At 34.0% G+C, this 20,854-nt stretch overlaps 1 protein-coding gene across 1 annotated transcript in view; it reads left to right on the plus strand.

The window, feature by feature from the left end:
* The window catches only part of LOC119605321, a 219,630-nt gene that overhangs the window by 64,627 nt on the left and 134,149 nt on the right, over positions 1–20,854 (plus strand). Inside the window, 5 exon segments of the mRNA XM_037958348.1 lie at positions 2,292–3,249; positions 3,252–4,021; positions 5,478–7,883; positions 16,874–17,422; positions 17,454–18,667. Of these exon segments, the coding sequence (XP_037814276.1) occupies positions 2,292–3,249; positions 3,252–4,021; positions 5,478–7,883; positions 16,874–17,422; positions 17,454–18,667 (5,897 nt within the window).

A 20,854-nucleotide genomic window follows, 5' to 3' on the forward strand; every position in this document is an offset into this window, starting at 1 on the left:
CGAAAATTTTCTATAAAAAAGAGAATTTTCTCGAAAATTTTCTATAAAAAAGAGAATTTTCTCGAAAATTTTCTATAAAAAAGAGAATTTTCTCGAAAATTTTCTATAAAAAAGAGAATTTTCTCGAAAATTTTCTATAAAAAAGAGAATTTTCTCGAAAAATTCTCTAGAAAAAAAAGAGAATTTTATCGAAAATTTTGTATAAAACAGAGAATTTTATCGAAAATTTTCTATAAAAAAGAGAATTTTATCGAAAATTTTCTATAAAAAAGAGAATTTTATCGAAAATTTTCTATAAAAAAGAGAATTTTCTCGAAAATTTTCTATAAAAAAGAGAATTTTCTCGAAAATTTTCTATAAAAAAGAGAATTTTCTCGAAAATTTTCTATAAAAAAGAGAATTTTCTCGAAAATTTTCTAAAAAAAAGAGAGTTTTCTCGAAAATTTTCTATAAAAAAGAGAATTTTCTCGAAAATTTTCTATAAAAAAAAAGAATTTTCTCGAAATTTTCTATAAAAAAGAGAATTTTCTCGAAAATTTTCTATAAAAAAGAGAATTTTCTCGAAAATTTTCTATAAAAAAGAGAATTTTCTCGAAAATTTTCTATAAAAAAGAGAATTTTCTCGAAAATTTTCTATAAAAAAGAGAATTTTTTCGAAAATTTTCTATAAAAAAGAGAATTTTTTCGAAAATTTTCTATAAAAAAGAGAATTTTATCGAAAATTTTCTATAAAAAGAGAATTTTATCGAAAATTTTCTATAAAAAGAGAATTTTATCAAAAATTTTCTATAAAAGGAAATTTTATCAAAAATTTTCTATAAAAGGAAATTTTATCGAAAATTTTCTATAAAAGGAAAATTTATCGAAAATTTTCTATAAAAGGAAAATTTATCGAAAATTTTCTATAAAAGGAAAATTTATCGAAAATTTTCTATAAAAGGAAAATTTATCGAAAATTTTCTATAAAAGGAAAATTTATCGAAAATTTTCTATAAAAGGAAAATTTATCGAAAATTTTCTATAAAAGGAAAATTTATCGAAAATTTTCTATAAAAGGAAAATTTATCGAAAATTTTCTATAAAAGGAAAATTTATCGAAAATTTTCTATAAAAGGAAGATTTATCGAAAATTTTCTATAAAAGGAAAATTTATCGAAAATTTTCTATAAAAGGAAAATTTATTGAAAATTTTCTATAAAAGGAAAATTTATCGAAAATTTCCTATAAAAAGAAAATGTATCGAAAATTTTTATAAAAAGAAAATTTATCGAAAATTTCCTATAAAAATAAAATTTTTTGAAAATTTCCTATAAAAAGAAAATTTATCGAAAATTTCGCATAAAAAGAAAATTTATCGAAAATTTCCCATAAAAAGAAAATTTATCGAAAAAAAATAACAAGTAAATTTTTCGAAAATTTCCTTTAAAAAGAAAATTTATCGAAAAATTCCTATAACAAGGAAATTTATCAAAAATTTCCTATAACAAAGAAATTTATCGCAAATTTCCTATAAAAAGAAAATTTCTTATGACAGGGAAATTTATCGAAGATAATTTATTAAAAATTGTCTATTAAGAGAAAATTTATCGAAAATTTCCTATAAAAAGAAAATTTCTTATGACAGGGAAATTTATCGAAATGTTTTTTATCGAAGATAATTTATCAAAAATTGTCTATTAAGAGAAAATGTATCGAAAATTTTTTATAAAAGAAATCTATCGAACATTTTTTTATAAAAAACTATTTGTATTGAAAATTTTCTAAAAAAAAGAAAATTTTGCAAAATTTTTGATTTTTTCAGTTTTAGTCCTGAAAAGTTCACTGGGATGCTTTCGTACGAAACTCTTTGTGTCTGTGTTAATGTGTTAAAGCTAATTTTACATGTTGGCAGACATAACGCTTCAATTGAAGTTGTTTTAATTAATGTCTAGGATGCCAAGGCAACAAACATGCAAATGTATGAGTGAACGTTATCTGCTGCAAATGTTTTAGGAATTTAAATAATATTTTTTTACTAGAAAGTTAGAGAATAAAGTTGAACGTAAAATATTGTCAATACGTTTTATGAAAAAATGTGGTTTCAGTTTTTTTTTTTTTTGCCGGAAAATAAATGTGGGAATATTTATGGTATCACAAACAGCATTAAAAGGATGTAAAAGGATTTTTGAGGATTTAAACTAAAGTAGGAAAAATAAAGGAATTAATTTATTTAAATGAATAGTCAAGAAGTGTATTAAGGTGGTATAAAAAAGATTTTGTATAAAAATCGTATTTTTCTCTTTTTCTTTCAGAGCAAAGATCGTTCTGTTTCATCGGTGCGCGATCGTATATATGATGATCCAGCTTATACAGATGACATTAGTCATTTGGCAAATCCCATGCGAAGAAACAGTGTTAATCTTGTAAACTCTGAAATGTTGACTCTTAGTAGTGCTGGTGTGGTGGGTAAAGTTAATTCAGGTGGCAGCAGTTCATTGGGAAAACGCAGCAAATTGACCAAAGAATTTCAGAAACTGGCACAAGAAGATATTGGCCATATAGCGTTTAGTAGCTCGGAAGAAGACTTGCGTTACCAAAGAGCCTCTTCCTCCAGATCAGAGGCTATAGGACGTGGCAGAAGCCTGGAGCGTTCTAATGCTATAATAGGAGAGCAGGCAGAAAAACTAGAGATAAAAAGAAGACCTGAAAAACGCAGTAGCAAACAGAAACGTAATTTGAGTTTGGATAACAAACGTCAGCAATCGCAACAGGAGGGCAAAGAAAATGAGGAAAAAGAACGTGATCGACCACCAGAGCCGCCTCAACGTTTGGCCTTGACACGCTACAATTTGGGCAAGCAGCGCAGTGATGAGGCCGCCTGGCAAAGACAACAAAGTCAAATGGAATTTGCTCAAACGACTCATGATAACGAAGATGTTTTCTCTTTGCACAGTTCGGCCAAAGAGAATCTAAGTGTGGCTGCCTCTACCTCAGCTTCACTCAGTAATGCCAGTACTTCGAAAATGCAAATGGGTAAACGTTTCCTAAAGGGAGAAATCGGTATAAAAAGTTTCAATTATTACCTACTGAAAGAGGGTCTGAAATCTTCCAAGAAATTTGTGGAAAAACAAAAGAGTAATTTTCAATCTTCCACCAATAATACTCTAGCTACTGTGGCAAATTCTGGAGCAGGAGGTGAAGGTATATCCTCTATGTCTTTGGCTAAAAGTAAACTACAAGCCAATAGTGAGGAAAATATCTATGAGGAAATCTTTTTAAAGATGCTCCACCCAGTGAGGAGGATGATGAAAATCAAAATCCTTCTAACAGCAACAAACAACAGGCGGCTTCGTCTAATATAACACACCAAGCTGCGCCGACAGCTAACGAACAGAACATAATGTATGCCGATTGTGAGCTTTGTATGCAACAGTGTGATAAAGCTGATTGTGAATACTGCATACAACCGGAATTAGCCTCAAATATCAATCAGAATAGAACCATTAATCAGACAAACTTTAGTAACAGCAACACCAAAGCTAACAACACCAATAACCGTTTAAATGTGACCAATCTTAATAATAATACTTCTGCTCGTACAGCCATGGAAAATCAAGTTAATTCGGCTCCTATTCTAGAGTTTCAATCCTATAATCCTAACAATCCAGGTGTATATAAAATTGAGACAACTCCGGTAGCCATTACGGGAGATTATAATCCAATTTTACAATTCCAACAACCTTCCACCCACCAACAGCAGCTGCCTCAGCAGCACAAACACTCTCACGTTCAACATCAATCGACTTCAACTACCAGTACCGCTACTACTACCCCCAGTGATCATCATTTGCATCAACATCATTCACAGTTGCAGCACCAGCAACAGACACAACAACATCAATCTATGCCAGCGCAACAGCAACAACAACAACAGCAACATCAACAATTTTATGGTTACAAACAGCCAAATTTCTATACACCTCATAATCAGACTGGATTTTGGTCTCAAACTTCTTCGGTTCCAAGACCAAGGGCTTATATGGTGAGTAAAATAATCTCTATTAAATGGATATTTTTATTTAGCAGAAAATAAATCAGACTAAAGTTCCGAATATATAGTTCTGGCTACAGACCATACTATATAGTCCAGACTGTAGTCCAGAGAATAGTTTGGCCTATAATCCAGACTGTACTTAAGTCTACAGTTCAGGAAAGATCAGAGTCTGAACTTCAGAATATAGTTAGGGCTATAATCTCACTGACTGTAGTCCAGACTGTGGTTAAGTCTGTAGTCCAGAATATATTTAGTTTAGACTGTAGACTAGCCTTAGATGAGACTACAGTTTAAACTGCAGACCAGGCTGTAGAAAATACTGCAGTCCAGACTATAAGAAAGACTATAGTTCGGGGAAGTTACTGAACTAGAACTGAACTTTAGTTCCGACTACAGTCTAGTCTCTAGTTCAGACTACATACCTGACTATAGTTCAGACTATAGTCCCGACTATAGTCCTGACTATAGTTCAGACTATAGTTCAGACTATAGTCCTGACTATAGTTCAGACTATAGTCCTGACTATAGTTCAGACTATAGTCCTGACTATAGTTCAGACTATAGTCCTGACTATAGTCCAGACTATAGTCCAGACTATAGTACAGACTCTAGTCCAGACTATAGTACAGACTCTAGTCCAGACTATAGTACAGACTCTAGTCCAGACTATAGTACAGACTCTAGTCCAGACTATAGTACAGACTATAATACAGACTATAGTCCAGACTATAGTCCAGACTATAGTACAGACTATAGTCCAGACTATAGTCCAGACTATAATACAGACTATAGTCCAGACTATAGTCCAGACTATAGTACAGACTATAGTCCAGACTATAGTCCAGACTATAGAACAGACTATAGTCCAGACTATAGTCCACACTATAGTACAGACTATAGTACAAACTATAGTACAGTAACTTCCCCGAAAGACTATAGTTCGGGAAAGTTACTGAAATAGAACTGAACTTTAGTTCCGACTACAGTCTAGTCTCTAGTTCAGACTACATACCTGACTATAGTACAAACTATAGTTCAGACTATAGTACAAACTATAGTTCAGACATAGTACAAACTATATTTCAGACTATAGTACAAACTATAGTTCAGACTATAGTACAAACTATAGTTCAGACTATAGTACAAACTATAGTTCAGAATATAATCTAGACTATAGTTCAGACTATAGTCTAGATTATAGTTCAGACTTTAGTTTAGACTATAGTTCTGACTATAGTTTAGACTATAGTACAGACGATAGCTTAGTACAGAAAATAATTTAGACTATATTACAGATAATATTTCAGACTATAGGAGAGACTTTAGTCCAGACTATAAACTCAAGAATGTTGAGACTATAGTGAAGACTACAGTCTATATAATAGTTCAGACATTAGTCCAGGCTATATCACTTTAATATAACATCCTTAACTTTTAAACACAGGTCACCGGACATTTTCCCAGTGGTGTTTCGTCTATGCAACGCGTCAACACAAAATCAAGTTCCTCCAGTGATTCACTGCAGCAACAGCACAAATTTAACACCTTCACACACATGGATGCTAATTTCTATAATGGTTCCAATGTAGCCACCGTAACTGGATCTTCTTCGGTCAATAATAGTTACTTGCCACCACAACCCTTGCAACCGTTAATGTATGCCGCCAGCCGTCGCCTGGGAGGATCACAAATTTTGGTCGACAATTCAAATGCCATGTTTGAAAATCCTTCCCAAATTTATAAATCCGATTCGAGAGCATCGATTTTAAGTGAATATTCTTTATCGCGTAGTAGTGATACATACTATGGCAGTCAGAGATATGGTCATCATAATAGGCACTATGGTACTTCACATCTAAATGATCATCATAATTTTGAAAACTCGTTAATGTCTTCATATGCTACGGCGGCACAGAGACGTTACTTTGGCAGTGCCGAGAGTTGTCGTTTTGGTTATGATTGCCGGCGTTGTTCTTTGGATAGTGGTCCCGGAGCGGGTCTTTTAGCTAATACCAGAGGTGCTAATGCAGCGGCACAAAATAATGGGGGTGGGGGATCAGCAGCAGCTGGTGATAAATGTACTTTCTCCGATCATTGTAAATATGATTGCCGCAATTGCGACTGTTCCTCGGTGTACTTTTCTTCGGACTTTGATGATGTCTACAGTGGTGGTGGTATACCCAGAAAAACTGCTAAAGGTACATTACCCTCTACGGGAGGACAACCTCCTCCACCAGCTCTAGAAAACTATGATGTCACGACCAGTAGTGAGAAGCAGCAGGCTTTGAAACAAAACAAATATGCTCAAGATTTCTTTAAACATGTTAATGATGTCAAGCGCAGCATTTATCAAGCGGAAATGCAAAGAAATGGCAATATGGAATCGATGAGTCCTAAGAAGTCAATGAAAAAGGATAACCGTGATAAGGAAAGAGATAGGGAAATATTGGGCATCACCACACTACCCTTGGCCAAAGAGCGCAGTAGCACAAAACCTACTCCCGCTCCCAGAACAAGTCTACAGCAACCACAACAGCCACTAAATCCTGGTCAAACTACACCGCAACCTTTACAAAGACGTTTACCGGTTAAGACCAGTGAGCCTGGCATAGAGAGAAAGGAATACGCTTCGTTGGATCGCTTAATAGCCTCCAACAAAGGAGCAATACCTAAGAACACACGGATAAGTCCTCACAGCAGTCCTAAAGCAAGAGCCAATACCCGAGAGGCACATGATGGAAAACCTAATGAACAGTATATGCCACCAGAAACTACAAACGAAGAAAAGCGTCATGTGAAAAAACACTCAAAGGAATCCTCGAAAATAACATCCTCATCCTTGGCTGCCTCATTGAGTGGTCACCGACGCAAGGATATACCAGCGCCACCACCGCCCTCACCGGCCACCTATGCCGATTTACAAGAATTGCAGCAAAATATGCAAGACACTTTGAGAGATGATACAAAGCAAGAAAGGGACAGGAAACGGAAACGTAAGCAACACGAAAGTGGTGGTAGTGAACATGAAAAACAGCAGCAGCTTCTACAGGAATCAGTAACAACAACAATTACTAAAGATGAAAAACAAGAAGCACAAAATGAAAAACAACAAACAACGGAAGTAACTTTACAACAAGAGCAGAAGCAACAAACTGAAACAAAAGATAGTAAAACAAAGGACCAACATAAAATAGTAGTGAATAATGTGGAGAATAACCTGACAACAATAGATTCAACAGACAATACCAATGAAACCACAAACATTAAAACAATGCCAACAGTAACAGAATCAAATGCAGCAACAACTAATAACACCTCAACCACCAGTGCTGCAAACATAACTGATAATAAAAAGCTTTTACCTGCAGAAGAACAACAACAGACACATACTCTAAAAACAAACGAACAAATATCTTTAAAGTTACCCAACAACAGGGAAAAGGCAGACATTGATGTTGAGACTGAAACCACAATAACAACTCCCTGTACAGCCCAGACACAAACCTCAAACTCTTCGCTGACTCTAGTCTCGGTAACATCCGTTTCATCATCTATTGTTACCGCCTTGGATTCACAACAACGTGACCCGACAGAGGCATATGACGATGATGTTTTCTATGATGCACGCAGTGAGGATTCTGGTTGTACTGCAGCAAGTAGCAGTATGGCTTCCAATACGCAGCAAAAGCATGAACAACAACAGGAACAGCCACAAAAAAAAGAACAGCAGTCTTGTACGGAAACTGAATGTCAACAATCTACAGAAGCACAAAGACAGTTAAAACAACAACAAGGACATCATGAAGTTTCTGAGGAGAAATATTTAAAAAATCTGTCATTGCATCAACAGGTAAGAAGAATAAAAAATAAACGATTTTAGTTTTTTGCCACTAATAGCACAATGGGAAGGTAGATTACAAATGGATACTAAATATATTTATAATAGAACTGAACTAGAACTGAACTAGAACTGAACTAGAACTGGACTAGAACTGACTAGAACTGAACTAGAACACTGAACTAAACTGAACTAGAACTAAACTAGAACTGAACTAACGAACTAGACGACTAGAACTGAACTAGAACTGAACTCGGAACTGAACTGAACTGAACTAGAACTGAACTAGAACGGAACTAGAACTGAACTAGAACTGACTAAACTGACTAGAACTATAACTGAACTAGAACTGAAACTAGAACTGAACTAGAACTGAACTAGAACTGGCAAACTAGAACTGAACTAGAACCTAGACTGAACTATCACTGAACTAGAACTGAACTAGAACTGAACTAGAACTGAACTAGAACTGACTATAACTGAACTAGAACTGAACTAAGAACTGAACTAGAAACTGACTAGAACTGAACTAGAACTGAAACTAACTGAACTAAACGGAAACTAGAACTGAACTAGAACTGAACTAGAACTGAACTAGAACTGACTAGAACTGAACGAAACTGAACTAGAACTGAACTAGAACTGAACTAGAACTTACTAAGAATAGAACTGAACGAGAACTAGAACTGAACTAGAACTGAACTAGAACTGAACTAGAACTGAACTAGAACTGAACTAGAACTGAACTAGAACTGAACTAGAACTAGAACTGAACTAGAACTGAACTAGAACTGAACTAGAACTGAACTAGAACTGAACTAGAACTGAACTAGAACTAGAACTGAACTAGAACTGAACTAGAACTGAACTAGAACTGAACTAGAACTGAACTAGAACTGAACTAGAACTGAACTAGAACTGAACTAGAACTGAACTAGAACTGAACTAGAACTGAACTAGAACTGAACTAGAACTGACTAGAACTGAACTAGAACTGAACTAGAACTGAACTAGAACTGAACTAGAACTGAACTAGAACTGAACTAGAACTGAACTAGAACTGAACTAGAACTGAACTAGAACTGAACTAGAACTGAACTAGAACTGACCTAGAACTGAACTAGAACTGAACTAGAACTGAACTAGAACTGAACTAGAACTGAACTAGAACTGAACTAGAACTGAACTAGAACTGAACTAGAACTGAACTAGAACTGAACTAGAACTGAACTAGAACTGAACTAGAACTGAACTAGAACTGAACTAGAACTGAACTAGAACTGAACTAGAACTGAACTACTAGAACTGAACTAGAACTGAACTAGAACTGAACTAGAACTGAACTAGAACTGAACTAGAACTGAACTAGAACTGAACTAGAACTGAACTAGAACTGAACTAGAACTGAACTAGAACTGAACTAGAACTGAACTAGAACTGAACTAGATCTGAACTAGAACTGAACTAGAACTGAACTAGAACTGAACTAGAACTGAACTAGAACTGAACTAGAACTGAACTAGAACTGAACTAGAACTGAACTAGAACTGAACTAGAACTGAACTAGAACTGAACTAGAACTGAACTAGAACTGAACTAGAACTGAACTAGAACTGAACTAGAACTGAACTAGAACTGAACTAGAACTGAACTAGAACTGAACTAGATCTGAACTAGAACTAGACTGACTAGAACTGAACTAGAACTGAACTAGAACTGAACTAGAACTGAACTAGAACTGAACTAGAACTGAACTAGAACTGAACTAGAACTGAACTAGAACTGAACTAGAACTGAACTAGAACTGAACTAGAACTGAACTAGAACTGAACTAGAACTGAAACTAGAACTGAACTAGAACTGAACTAGACTGAACTAGAACTGAACTAGAACTGAACTAGAACTGAACTAGAACTGAACTAGAACTGAACTAGAACTGAACTAGAACTGAACTAGAACTGAACTAGAACTGAACTAGAACTGAACTAGAACTGAACTAGAACTGAACTAGAACTGAACTAGAACTGAACTAGATCTGAACTAGAACTGAACTAGAACTGAACTAGATCTGAACTAGAACTGAACTAGAACTGAACTAGAACTGAACTAGAACTGAACTAGAACTGAACTAGAAACTGAACTAGAACTGAACTAGAACTGCAATTTGTATTCACGTAGTTTTAGCTTAATTCTTTCTCAATATTAAAATCATATTTAAAAACTTTGCAGAGTTTTGAAATTTTATTCCACTGTGACTTAAATTAATTTCTTTTGCACCCCAGCATGAAGATGGAAAATTTAATATAACTGACAACCTGACTACATTTTCCTTTCGTATATTCAAAAGGCACTAAGTTGACATTACGACAATGTTAAAGAAAACAACAACAACACTTTTAGGAATGAAAAACTTAGAAGTGCTAAGACAAGGTTTTTCAAATACTTGCAAAATTCCTACTGGCAGATGTTTTTCTTTTTGTATTTTATTTTGTTGCATAGAAATTTTGTTGCATAAAACTGTGAATAATTGCCGAGACATTTAGGTGGAGGTTGTATTTTGAATTTTTAAAAGTGCTTTAACAAAATTGATTACATGTTGTGTTTTTTGTTGTTTAAGTTTTTTACTTCTGTAATATTATTCAAAGGAAATTGCCTTGCTACTCACGTTTTGGTAGGGTAAAAATTGGGTGGGTGGATTGAGATGTTAAAGGGAAAATTTAATTTAAGAAATTTTGGATGTTGCTAAAACAGAAATGTAGAATTATTTCAATCCTTTTGGTTCTTCAAAAATTTTCTCTTTTCCAACCTTTTTCAATTAAAGTCTGCAGTAATATTTTTTAATTTTTTTTTAAATATTACAATTACTTATCCATCTACCCACTTTAATGTGAAGTGCTTAACATTGTAACATAAATTTTGATGAATAGCTAAAAATTATGAAATTTTTGTACGAGTACACACCAAGTATTTTTTACGGTTTCTCTTAATGAACGTATTGTTTTTTGTTTAGGTTTTTTGCAAAAAGTTTTCGAAATAAATTTAAGGTAATAAATGAAATCCTTCTCAGTAACCGTGAAAATTTATAATGTTAGTATTTGAATTTGACTGGGAGGCAATTGAAATGAATATAATTACTGCAGAGTTGTGCAAACTTTGTGCTGCCTGTTTATTTCTAGTTAAGTTCTAGTTCTAGTTCATTTCTAGTTCTAATTCAGTTCTAGTTCTAATTCAGTTCTAGTTCAGTTCTAGTTCAAATCTAGTTCAGTTCTAGTTCAGTTCTAGTTCAGTTCTAGTTCAGTTTTAGTTCAGTTCTAGTTCAGTTCTAGTTCAGTTCTAGTTCAGTTCTAGTTCAGTTCTAGTTCAGTTCTAGTTCAGTTCTAGTTCAGTTCTAGTTCAGTTCTAGTTCAGTTCTAGTTCAGTTCTAGTTCAGTTCTAGTTCAGTTCTAGTTCAGTTCTAGTTCAGTTCTAGTTCAGTTCTAGTTCAGTTCTAGTTCAGTTCTAGTTCAGTTCTAGTTCAGTTCTAGTTCAGTTCTAGTTCAGTTCTAGTTCAGTTCTAGTTCAGTTCTAGTTCAGTTCCAGTTCAGTTCCAGTTCAGTTCTAGTTCAGTTCTAGTTCAGTTCTAGTTAGTTCTAGTTCAGTTCTAGTTCAGTTCTAGTTCAGTTCTAGTTCAGTTCTAGTTCAGTTCTAGTTCAGTTCTAGTTCTAGTTCAGTCTAGTTCAGTTCTAGTTCAGTTCTAGTTCAGTTCTAGTTCAGTTCTAGTTCTAGTTCAGTAGTTCAGTTCTAGTTCAGTTCTAGTTCAGTTCTAGTTCAGTTCTAGTTCAGTTCTAGTTCAGTTCTAGTTCAGTTCTAGTTCAGTTCTAGTTCAGTTCTAGTTCAGTTCTAGTTCAGTCTAGTTCAGTTCTAGTTCAGTTCTCTAGTTCAGTTCTAGTTCAGTTCTAGTTCAGTTCTAGTTCAGTTCTAGTTCAGTTCTAGTCAGTTCTAGTTCAGTTCTAGTTCAGTTCTAGTTCAGTTCTAGTTCAGTTCTAGTTCAGTTCTAGTTCAGTTCTAGTTCAGTTCTAGTTCAGTTCTAGTCAGTTCTAGTTCAGTTCTAGTTCAGTTCTAGTCAGTTCTAGTTCAGTTCTAGTCAGTTCTAGTTCAGTTCTAGTTCAGTTCTAGTTCAGTTCTAGTTCAGTTCTAGTTCAGTTCTAGTTCAGTTCTAGTTCAGTAGTTCAGTTCTAGTTCAGTCTAGTTCAGTTCTAGTTCAGTTCTAGTAGTTCTAGTTCTAGTTTCAGTTCTAGTTCAGTTCTAGTTCAGTTCAGTTCTAGTTCAGTTCTAGTTCAGTTCTAGTTCAGTTCTAGTTCAGTTCTAGTTCAGTTCTAGTTCAGTTCTAGTTCAGTTCTAGTTCAGTTCTAGTTCAGTTCTAGTTCAGTTCTAGTTCAGTTCTAGTTCAGTTCTAGTTCAGTTCTAGTTCAGTTCTAGTTCAGTTCTAGTTCAGTTCTAGTTCAGTTCTAGTTCAGTTCTAGTTCAGTTCTAGTTCAGTTCTAGTTCAGTTCTAGTTTAGTTCTAGTTTAGTTCTAGTTCTGTTCTAGTTCAGTTCTAGTTCAGTTCTAGTTCAGTTCTAGTTCAGTTCTAGTTCAGTTCTAGTTCAGTTCTAGTTCAGTTCTAGTTCAGTTCTAGTTCAGTTCTAGTTCAACTCTATTTCAACTCTAGTTCAGTTCTAGTTCAGTTTTAGTTCAGTTCTAGTACAGTTCTAGTTCAGTTCTAGTTCAGTTCTAGTTCAGTTCTAGTTCAGTTCTAGTTCAGTTCTAGTTCAGTTCTAGTTCAGTTCTAGTTCAGTTCTAGTTCAGTTCTAGTTCAGTTCTAGTTCAGTTCTAGTTCAGTTCTAGTTCAGTTCTAGTTCAGTTCTAGTTCAGTTCTAGTTCAGTTCTAGTTCAGTTCTAGTTCAGTTCTAGTTCAGTTCTAGTTCAGTTCTAGTTCAGTTCTAGTTCAGTTCTAGTTCAGTTCTAGTTCAGTTCTAGTTCAGTTCTAGTTCAGTTCTAGTTCAGTTCTAGTTCAGTTCTAGTTCAGTTCTAGTTCAGTTCTAGTTCAGTTCTAGTTCAGTTCTAGTTCAGTTCTAGTTTAGTTCTAGTTCTTTAGTTCAGTTCTAGTTCAGTTCTAGTTCAGTTTTAGTTCAGTTTTAGTTCAGTTCTAGTTCAGTTCTAGTTCAGTTCTAGTTCAGTTCTAGTTCAGTTCTAGTTCAGTTCTAGTTCAGTTCTAGTTCAGTTCTAGTTCAGTTCTTGTTCAGTTCTAGTTCAGTTCTAGTTCAACTCTAGTTCAACTCTAGTTCAGTTCTAGTTCAGTTCTAGTTTCAGTTCTAGTTCAGTTCTAGTATCTAGTTCACTAGTTCAGTTCTAGTTCAGTTCTTAGTTCAGTTCTAGTTCAGTTCTAGTTTCAGTTCTAGTTCAGTTCTAGTTCAGTTCTAGTTCAGTTCTAGTTCAGTTCTAGTTCAGTTCTAGTTCAGTTCTAGTTCAGTTCTAGTTCAGTTCTAGTTCAGTTCTAGTTCAGTTCTAGTTCAGTTTCTAGTTCAGTTCTAGTTCAGTTCTAGTTCAGTTTAGTTCAGTTTAGTCAGTTCTAGTTCAGTTTCTAGTTCAGTTCTAGTTCAGTTCTAGTTCAGTTCTAGTCAGTTCTAGTTCAGTCTAGTTCAGTTCTAGTCAGTTCTAGTTCAGTTCTAGTTCAGTTCTAGTTCAGTTCTAGTTCAGTTCTAGTTCAGTTCTAGTTCAGTTCTAGTTCAGTTCTAGTTCAGTTCTAGTTCAGTTCTAGTTCAGAGTTCTAGTTCAGTTCTAGTTCAGTTCTAGTCAGTTCTAGTTTCAGTTCTAGTCAGTTCTAGTTCAGTTCTAGTTCAGTTCTAGTTCAGTATCTAGTTCAGTTCAGTTCTAGTTCAGTTCTAGTTCAGTTCTAGTTCAGTTCTAGTTCAGTTCTAGTTCAGTTCTAGTTCAGTTCTAGTTCAGTTCTAGTTCAGTTCTAGTTCAGTTCTAGTTCAGTTCTAGTTCAGTTCTAGTTCAGTTCTAGTTCAGTTCTAGTTCAGTTCTAGTTCAGTTCTAGTTCAGTTCTAGTTCAGTTCTAGTTCAGTTCTAGTTCAGTTCTAGTTCAGTTCTAGTTCAGTTCTAGTTCAGTTCTAGTTCAGTTCTAGTTCAGTTCTAGTTCAGTTCTAGTTCAGTTCTAGTTCAGTTCTAGTTCAGTTCTAGTTCAGTTCTAGTTCAGTTCTAGTTCAGTTCTAGTTCAGTTCTAGTTCATTCTAGTTCAGTTCTAGTTCAGTTCTAGTTCAGTTCTAGTTCAGTTCTAGTTCAGTTCTAGTTCAGTTCTAGTTCAGTTCTAGTTCAGTTCTAGTTCAGTTCTAGTTTTGTTCTAGTTTAGTTCTAGATCAGTTCTAGTTCAGTTCTAGTTTCAGTCTAGTTCAGTTCTAGTCAGTTTCTAGTTCAGTTCTAGTTCAGTTTTAGTTCAGTTTTTAGTTCAGTTCTAGTTCAGTTCTAGTTCAGTTCTAGTTCAGTTCTAGTTCAGTTCTAGTTCAGTTCTAGTTCAGTTCTAGTTCAGTTCTAGTTCAGTTCTAGTTCAGTTCTTGTTCAGTTCTAGTTCAGTTCTAGTTCAACTCTAGTTCAACTCTAGTTCAGTTTTAGTTCAGTTCTAGTACAGTTCTAGTTCAGTTCTAGTTCAGTTCTAGTTCAGTCTAGTTCAGTTCTAGTTCAGTTCTAGTTCAGTTCTAGTTCAGTTCTAGTTCAGTTCTAGTCAGTTCTAGTTCAGTTCTAGTTCAGTTCTAGTTCAGTTCTAGTTCAGTTCTAGTTCAGTTCTAGTTCAGTTCTAGGTCAGTTCTAGTTCAGTTCTAGTTCAGTTCTAGTTTAGTTCTAGTTCAGTTTCTAGTTCAGTTTTAGTTCAGTTTTTGTTTCAGTTCTAGTTCAGTTCTAGTTCAGTTCTAGTTCAGTTCTCGTCTCAGTTTCTAGTTCAGTTCTAGTTCAGTTCTAGTTCAGTTCTAGTCAGTTCTAGTTCAGTTCTAGTTCAGTTCTAGTTCAGTTTAGTTCAGTTCTATTTCAGTTCTAGTTCAGTTCTAGTTCAGTTCTAGTTCAGTTCTAGTTCAGTTCTAGTTCAGTTCTAGTTCAGTTCTAGTTCAGTTCTAGTTCAGTTCTAGTTCAGTTCTAGTTCAGTTCTAGTTCAGTTCTAGTTCAGTTCTAGTTCAGTTCTAGTTCAGTTCTAGTTCAGTTATAGTTCAGTCTCTAGTTCAGTTCTAGTTCAGTTCTAGTTCAGTTCTAGTTTAGTTCTAGTTCAGTTCTAGTCAGTTCTAGTTCAGTTCTTGTTCAGTTCTAGTTCAGTTTTCTATTTCAGTTCTAGTTCAGTTCTAGTTCAGTTCTAGTTCAGTTTAGTTCATTCTAGTCAGTTCTAGTTCAGTTCTAGTTCAGTTCTAGTTCAGTTCTAGTTCAGTTCTAGTTCAGTTCTAGTTCAGTTCTAGTTCAGTTCTATTTCAGTTCTAGTTCAGTTCTAGTTCAGTTCTAGTTCAGTTCTAGTTCAGTTCTAGTTCAACTCTAGTTCAACTCTAGTTCAGTTTAGTTCAGTTCTAGTACAGTTCTAGTCAGTTTCAGTCAGTTCTAGTTCAGTTCTAGTTCAGTTCTAGTTCAGTTCTAGTTCAGTTCTAGTTCAGTTCTAGTTCAGTTCTAGTTCAGTTCTAGTTCAGTTCTAGTTCAGTTCTAGTTCAGTTCTATTTCAGTTCTAGTTCAGTTCTAGTTCAGTTCTAGTTCAGTTCTAGTTCAGTTCTAGTTCAGTTCTAGTTCAGTTCTAGTTCAGTTCTAGTTCAGTTCTAGTTCAGTTCTAGTTCAGTTCTAGTTCAGTTCTAGTTCAGTTCAGTTCTAGTTCAGTTCTAGTTCAGTTCTAGTTCAGTTCTAGTTCACTCTAGTTCAACTCTAGTTCAGTTTTAGTCAGTTCTAGTACAGTTCTAGTTCAGTTCTAGTTCAGTTCTAGTTCAGTTCTAGTTCAGTTCTTGTTCAGTTCTAGTTCAGTTCTAGTTAAGTTCTAGTTCAGTTCTAGTTCAGTTCTAGTTCAACTCTAGTTCAACTCTAGTTCAGTTTTAGTTCAGTTCTAGTAACAGTTCCTAGTTCAGTTCTAGTTCAGTTTTAGTTCAGTTATAGTCAGTTCTAGTTCAGTTCTAGTTCAGTTCTAGTTCAGTCTAGTTCAGTTCTAGTTCAGTTCTAGTTCAGTTCTAGTTCAGTTCTAGTTCAGTTCTAGTTCAGTTCTAGTTCAGTTCTAGTTCAGTTCTAGTTCAGTTCTAGTTCAGTTCTAGTTCAGTTCTAGTTCAGTTCTAGTTCAGTTCTAGTTCAGTCAGTTCAGTTCTAGTTCAGTTCTAGTTCAGTTCTAGTTCAGTTTCTAGTTCAGTTCTAGTTCAGTTCTAGTTCAGTTCTATTCAGTTCTAGTTCAGTTCTAGTTCAGTTCTAGTTCAGTTCTAGTTCAGTTCTAGTTCAGTTTCTAGTTCAGTTCTAGTTCAGTTTTAGTTCAGTTCTAGTGACCATTATTGTTTTATAACATTATTTTTTAGTTAATTAAATTTCCTTTCAAAATATTTTCCTTTCGCTTCCGATCATTAACGAATTGCACTTTAATAGTTTAAAATATTACTAACGTTTTAGTAAAAATTTTAAACTTACAGCAAAATTTTTCAACACATTAACCTTGAATTATGAGCAATTTGTCTAAATTTGAAAGAAGACATCATCCGCAATTTCCAACACTTTCGAAACAAACAAACAAACAAAACATTTCCTTTCCCCTTTTAAACATTATTAATAATTAAGGTCCATTCAAGCTTGAATACTTTTAACAACACATACTAGCAAGATTTGATTAATAGCAAAACTCGAAGCAACTTTTTCTTTTCGAAAAAAAAACACCTGCTGCATAAACAGGAACTTTCTTAAAGAAAGGAAAAAAAACATACATTATTAAGTTGGAAGGAAAAACTTTTTCTTTTTAAATTAAGGAAATTTATTTGTTGTTTTTTTTTTCAGCCAGTACAGGATGCCAATGAAGAGGAGCTACAGCAGCAACAGCAACAACAAAAGAACCTTGAGTTTGAAGGACAACAAGAAAATGAGCAGCAACAAGAACAGACAGCAGATTGTCATAAAACAAATGAGGCATTGCAGCTGGAGCAGGAGCAACAAATGAATAAAAATGAAGTGAAAAAGAAAAATAACAACAGCAACAATAAAGATAAAACAGATAAGCAGTTACAAGGCGACGATAATGAAGTTACAACAACTGGCAACATAGAAAATGTTAACGATGAAAAACAACAACAACAACAACAAATCGCAGACAACATAAAACCCAACCCCACCACTATTAAGAACGATGAAGAGGTGGTTGTTGTTGCTGGAGACCCTGCCTTGGAGCTCAAGGTTAACAAACACACCAAGAAACACAAACAGGAAATCAACGAATATAACAACAAAAACGAATTGGAAATAAAGAGCAACAACAACAACGACAACAATAACTCCGCACAATTTATTACGAAAGACAACGATAAAACAAATAAAACGATAAAAGAGAAATGAAACGTACGGGCAAACATAAACGTGATTACTTGCAGGAGGAAGAGAGAAGAGAAACAGATTGAGAAATCAACAGCAGCAAATGGAAGATGAAAAACCCACCACTACCGTTATAATGAGCAAAACATTGCCAGCTGTAACAGCAACAGCAACTTCCTCTACTAATAAAAAGTCACGCAGCCAAAGACGTTCACCCTCCTCCGCTCATGGTGCTGGTGGCGGAACTGGACGTGACCAGCCGCAACATAAAATAACCACCTCCACTTTGAGTTGTGATACATGTTGCCAATTAGAGTGGTCACAACAAGACCCCTACAATAACTCACCACAACAGCAGCAACAACAGCATTCACCACAAACCCTCAAGCCACCCACACTGCACATTGGCATGGCGGGGCAGCCAACACGTGTCAGTAAACGTAAAAACAGCAGTAGTAGTGGTAACAGCCGCGAAAGAGCGAGCAAAACAAAACAAGAAATAAAAACAAAAATCATTTACAGCCAAGAAAAACCAGAGAGCACAACCACAACAACGATAATAACAACAAAAATACCACGAGAAACCGGAATAACGACAGTAACAAAACTAAACAAAACAAAAGAAACGGACACACAAAACCGAATGAAAACAGAGCAAGAAACCACAAGAGATGAATTGACATGCTCACCTAAAATGAAATCCACAAATGTTGCTGAAACAAAGTTGCTGGAAGAACAACATAATAAAGAGGATTTAGAAAATGTTGAGAGGGAAACTAAGGAGAATGCTAAAGAAAATACTTTAGAAAATCCAGATATTTTAAAAGAAATTAAAGAAATCTCTAAGGCTATAGCAACTCTGCAACATGATGCTGAAACAAGTGATTCAGCAACATTAGAAGCAGAGAAATTAATGCTAGAAAAACATGTTGCTGAAACATTAAGTGTTGAAGAAATGCCAGAAGAAAAACTAGTTTCCACTAAGACAACAACAACTACACCAAATGTTGCTGCTGCTGATGATGATGCTGCAGCAACTACAGCTACTGCTGCTGATGTTGCTGCAGCTACAGCTAGTACTAATGCTCTCAAAGAAGTCAGTGTTTTAATGCCCATGGATCAACAAACAACTAACGAAGCTGTTGTTGATATAGAAGCTGCGACAACGTCGTCAGCACTCACTGCCAATGACAGTAAAACCAATACTACAAACATCAGTTGTAATTCGGAGTTTGCAGGTGTCACAACACACTCGCCGCATAACAGGTACGCGTTATTAATAATTTTTTTTTTTGTATAGAAATACTATTGTATCTACTACAACTCTATTCTGTGTTTATATCTGTTGGCTGGTTAGTGTGACTCTTATTAGCCAAATAAAGTAAAATGCGAAAAAATATACTCGATACGAGGGCAAAAGAATTTTAAAAGAAAAAAAAAAAAATATATTAAATAAAAATACACACTTGTTGTTAAGAATCGAAATAAATTAAATTTAAAATTAAAAGGATGAAAAAAGTGCTTTAAATTAAACAAGAAAATTTGAAAAATGTTCAAAACAACAAAAAATTTTAAACAAAAATATCAAAACCTTAAAGCTAAATACATCTGAAAACTGAAATTATTTTGGGGAAAAATTTTTTAACAAAAAAGTTGCCCCGAAAAAAGTTTTCATATTTAAATTTCTTGATAATTAAAAATTCTATTAGCTCTACATATTATAAAAAATCTAAAGAAAAATCTAGTAAAAAAAAATTTTAATCAAAAGTAAACATTTTTTTCTTATTATAAAAAAGAGCAAATGGATTACATTTTTGCTAACAGCATAAAAGTGGAAAAAAATGTGCATAATATATAAATAATATAATAGAGTGAACAAAAAAGTGAACCCAAAAGAAAAAAGTTTTGAAAAATTATACACAAGTTTTGCTACTTTACAAAATTAAGAAATATAAAGAAATATGAAAAAAAAGTTTTAAAAATAGTTTATAAATTTTCCTATATAACTTAAAAATTAACTAAAAAAATTCCAAAAATAGTGAAAATTATTAAATTTAACAGTAAATAATAAAATGAAACAACTATAACAATTTTCACAAATATATGTTAAATATGTATATTTAAAAAATTAATTGATAAATCTGTGAAAAATTTAAATGAAAGAAAAAAAAAATAAACAAAATTTTTAAATAATTAAATACTAAAGCCAAATATATAATAAAAAATAAATAAAAAATGCAAAATTTTCCTGCCCTAGCACAGAGTGCCACATTTTTCCAAACTACAAGGACAAAAGTCAAAACAAAAAAATTTTCCAAAAAAGGTGTTCAATTTCCGCGATTTTTATATATATACCTAATGCTCCGTCCGCCAAATTTATTATCCAAATGTTCACATAGAAGTTCTTCATGCAAAATTAGAAGATCTTCCAATTCCAATAATACCCTAGGCATGCAAATGTTTGTATTAAATTCATATGTTAGGTACCACGCCCCCTATTGATAGTTCGCCAATTTATTACCGAAATGTTCACATGGATGTTAGAATTAATCATGAAAAATTTTTAGTATTTTAGTTCAAATAGTTTCACACATACATATATGTATATGAATTTTTGTATTTAAAGCAGTGAAAATCCGCCCATTTTCCCCCAAAATGTTTGTGCAAAATTTGAAAATTTTAGCTCTAATATTTTTCCAGATAAAAGAATTGTTATGTTTCATTCATATGGCAGGTGTCCTATCTCCTATCCGTCAATTTATTACCCAAATATTCACAAGTTGTTCCTGCAAAATTTAAGGATTTTAGCTCTAATAGTTTCTCAGTTATACGCTTTTTTGTTTTTTATATGAGAGGTTTCAAGACCTCTTAATAAAAGTTCCTCCCTCCCCCCTTTTTCTCCAAAATGTTCACATGGACGTTAAAATTCTTCGTGCAAAATTTGAAGATTTTTGCTCTAATTGTTTTCCAGTTCCTGTTTAATTCATATGGGGGTGCCACGCCCCCTATTGCTAGTCCGCCAATTTATGACACAAATATTTACATGGATGCAAAAGTTGTTCGTGCAAAATTTGATTGTAGCTGTAATTGTTTCCCTGATAGACTATTTAATTCTTTTTTCTATTTAATTCATATGGGAAGTGCCTCGCTCCCTATTGCTAGTCCGCCCATTATTTGTCCTAAATATTAAGAATTTCTTATATGGGAGATGCCGCGCCTACTATAGCTAGGCCGGCCATTATATGCTCATATGTATGTCAAAGTTCTCCATACCGAATTTGAGGACTCTAGCTATTGTAGTTTCTGAGATATCCAACTTTTAATTCTAATTTAGGATGTGGGCGTGGCACCTTGCCTTATATTCTGATAATGCTATTAATATATGCTAAAAGTACATTAAAACTTATTTTTTAAAGGTACGAAATTTGGTCGGGTTTGATCGTCGGAATATAT

The sequence above is a fragment of the Lucilia sericata genome, unplaced genomic scaffold, assembly GCF_015586225.1.
Source record: "Lucilia sericata isolate MDLA Ls3-8-SP2 unplaced genomic scaffold, ASM1558622v1 Contig000475F_arrow, whole genome shotgun sequence".
NCBI lineage: Eukaryota > Metazoa > Arthropoda > Insecta > Diptera > Calliphoridae > Lucilia > Lucilia sericata.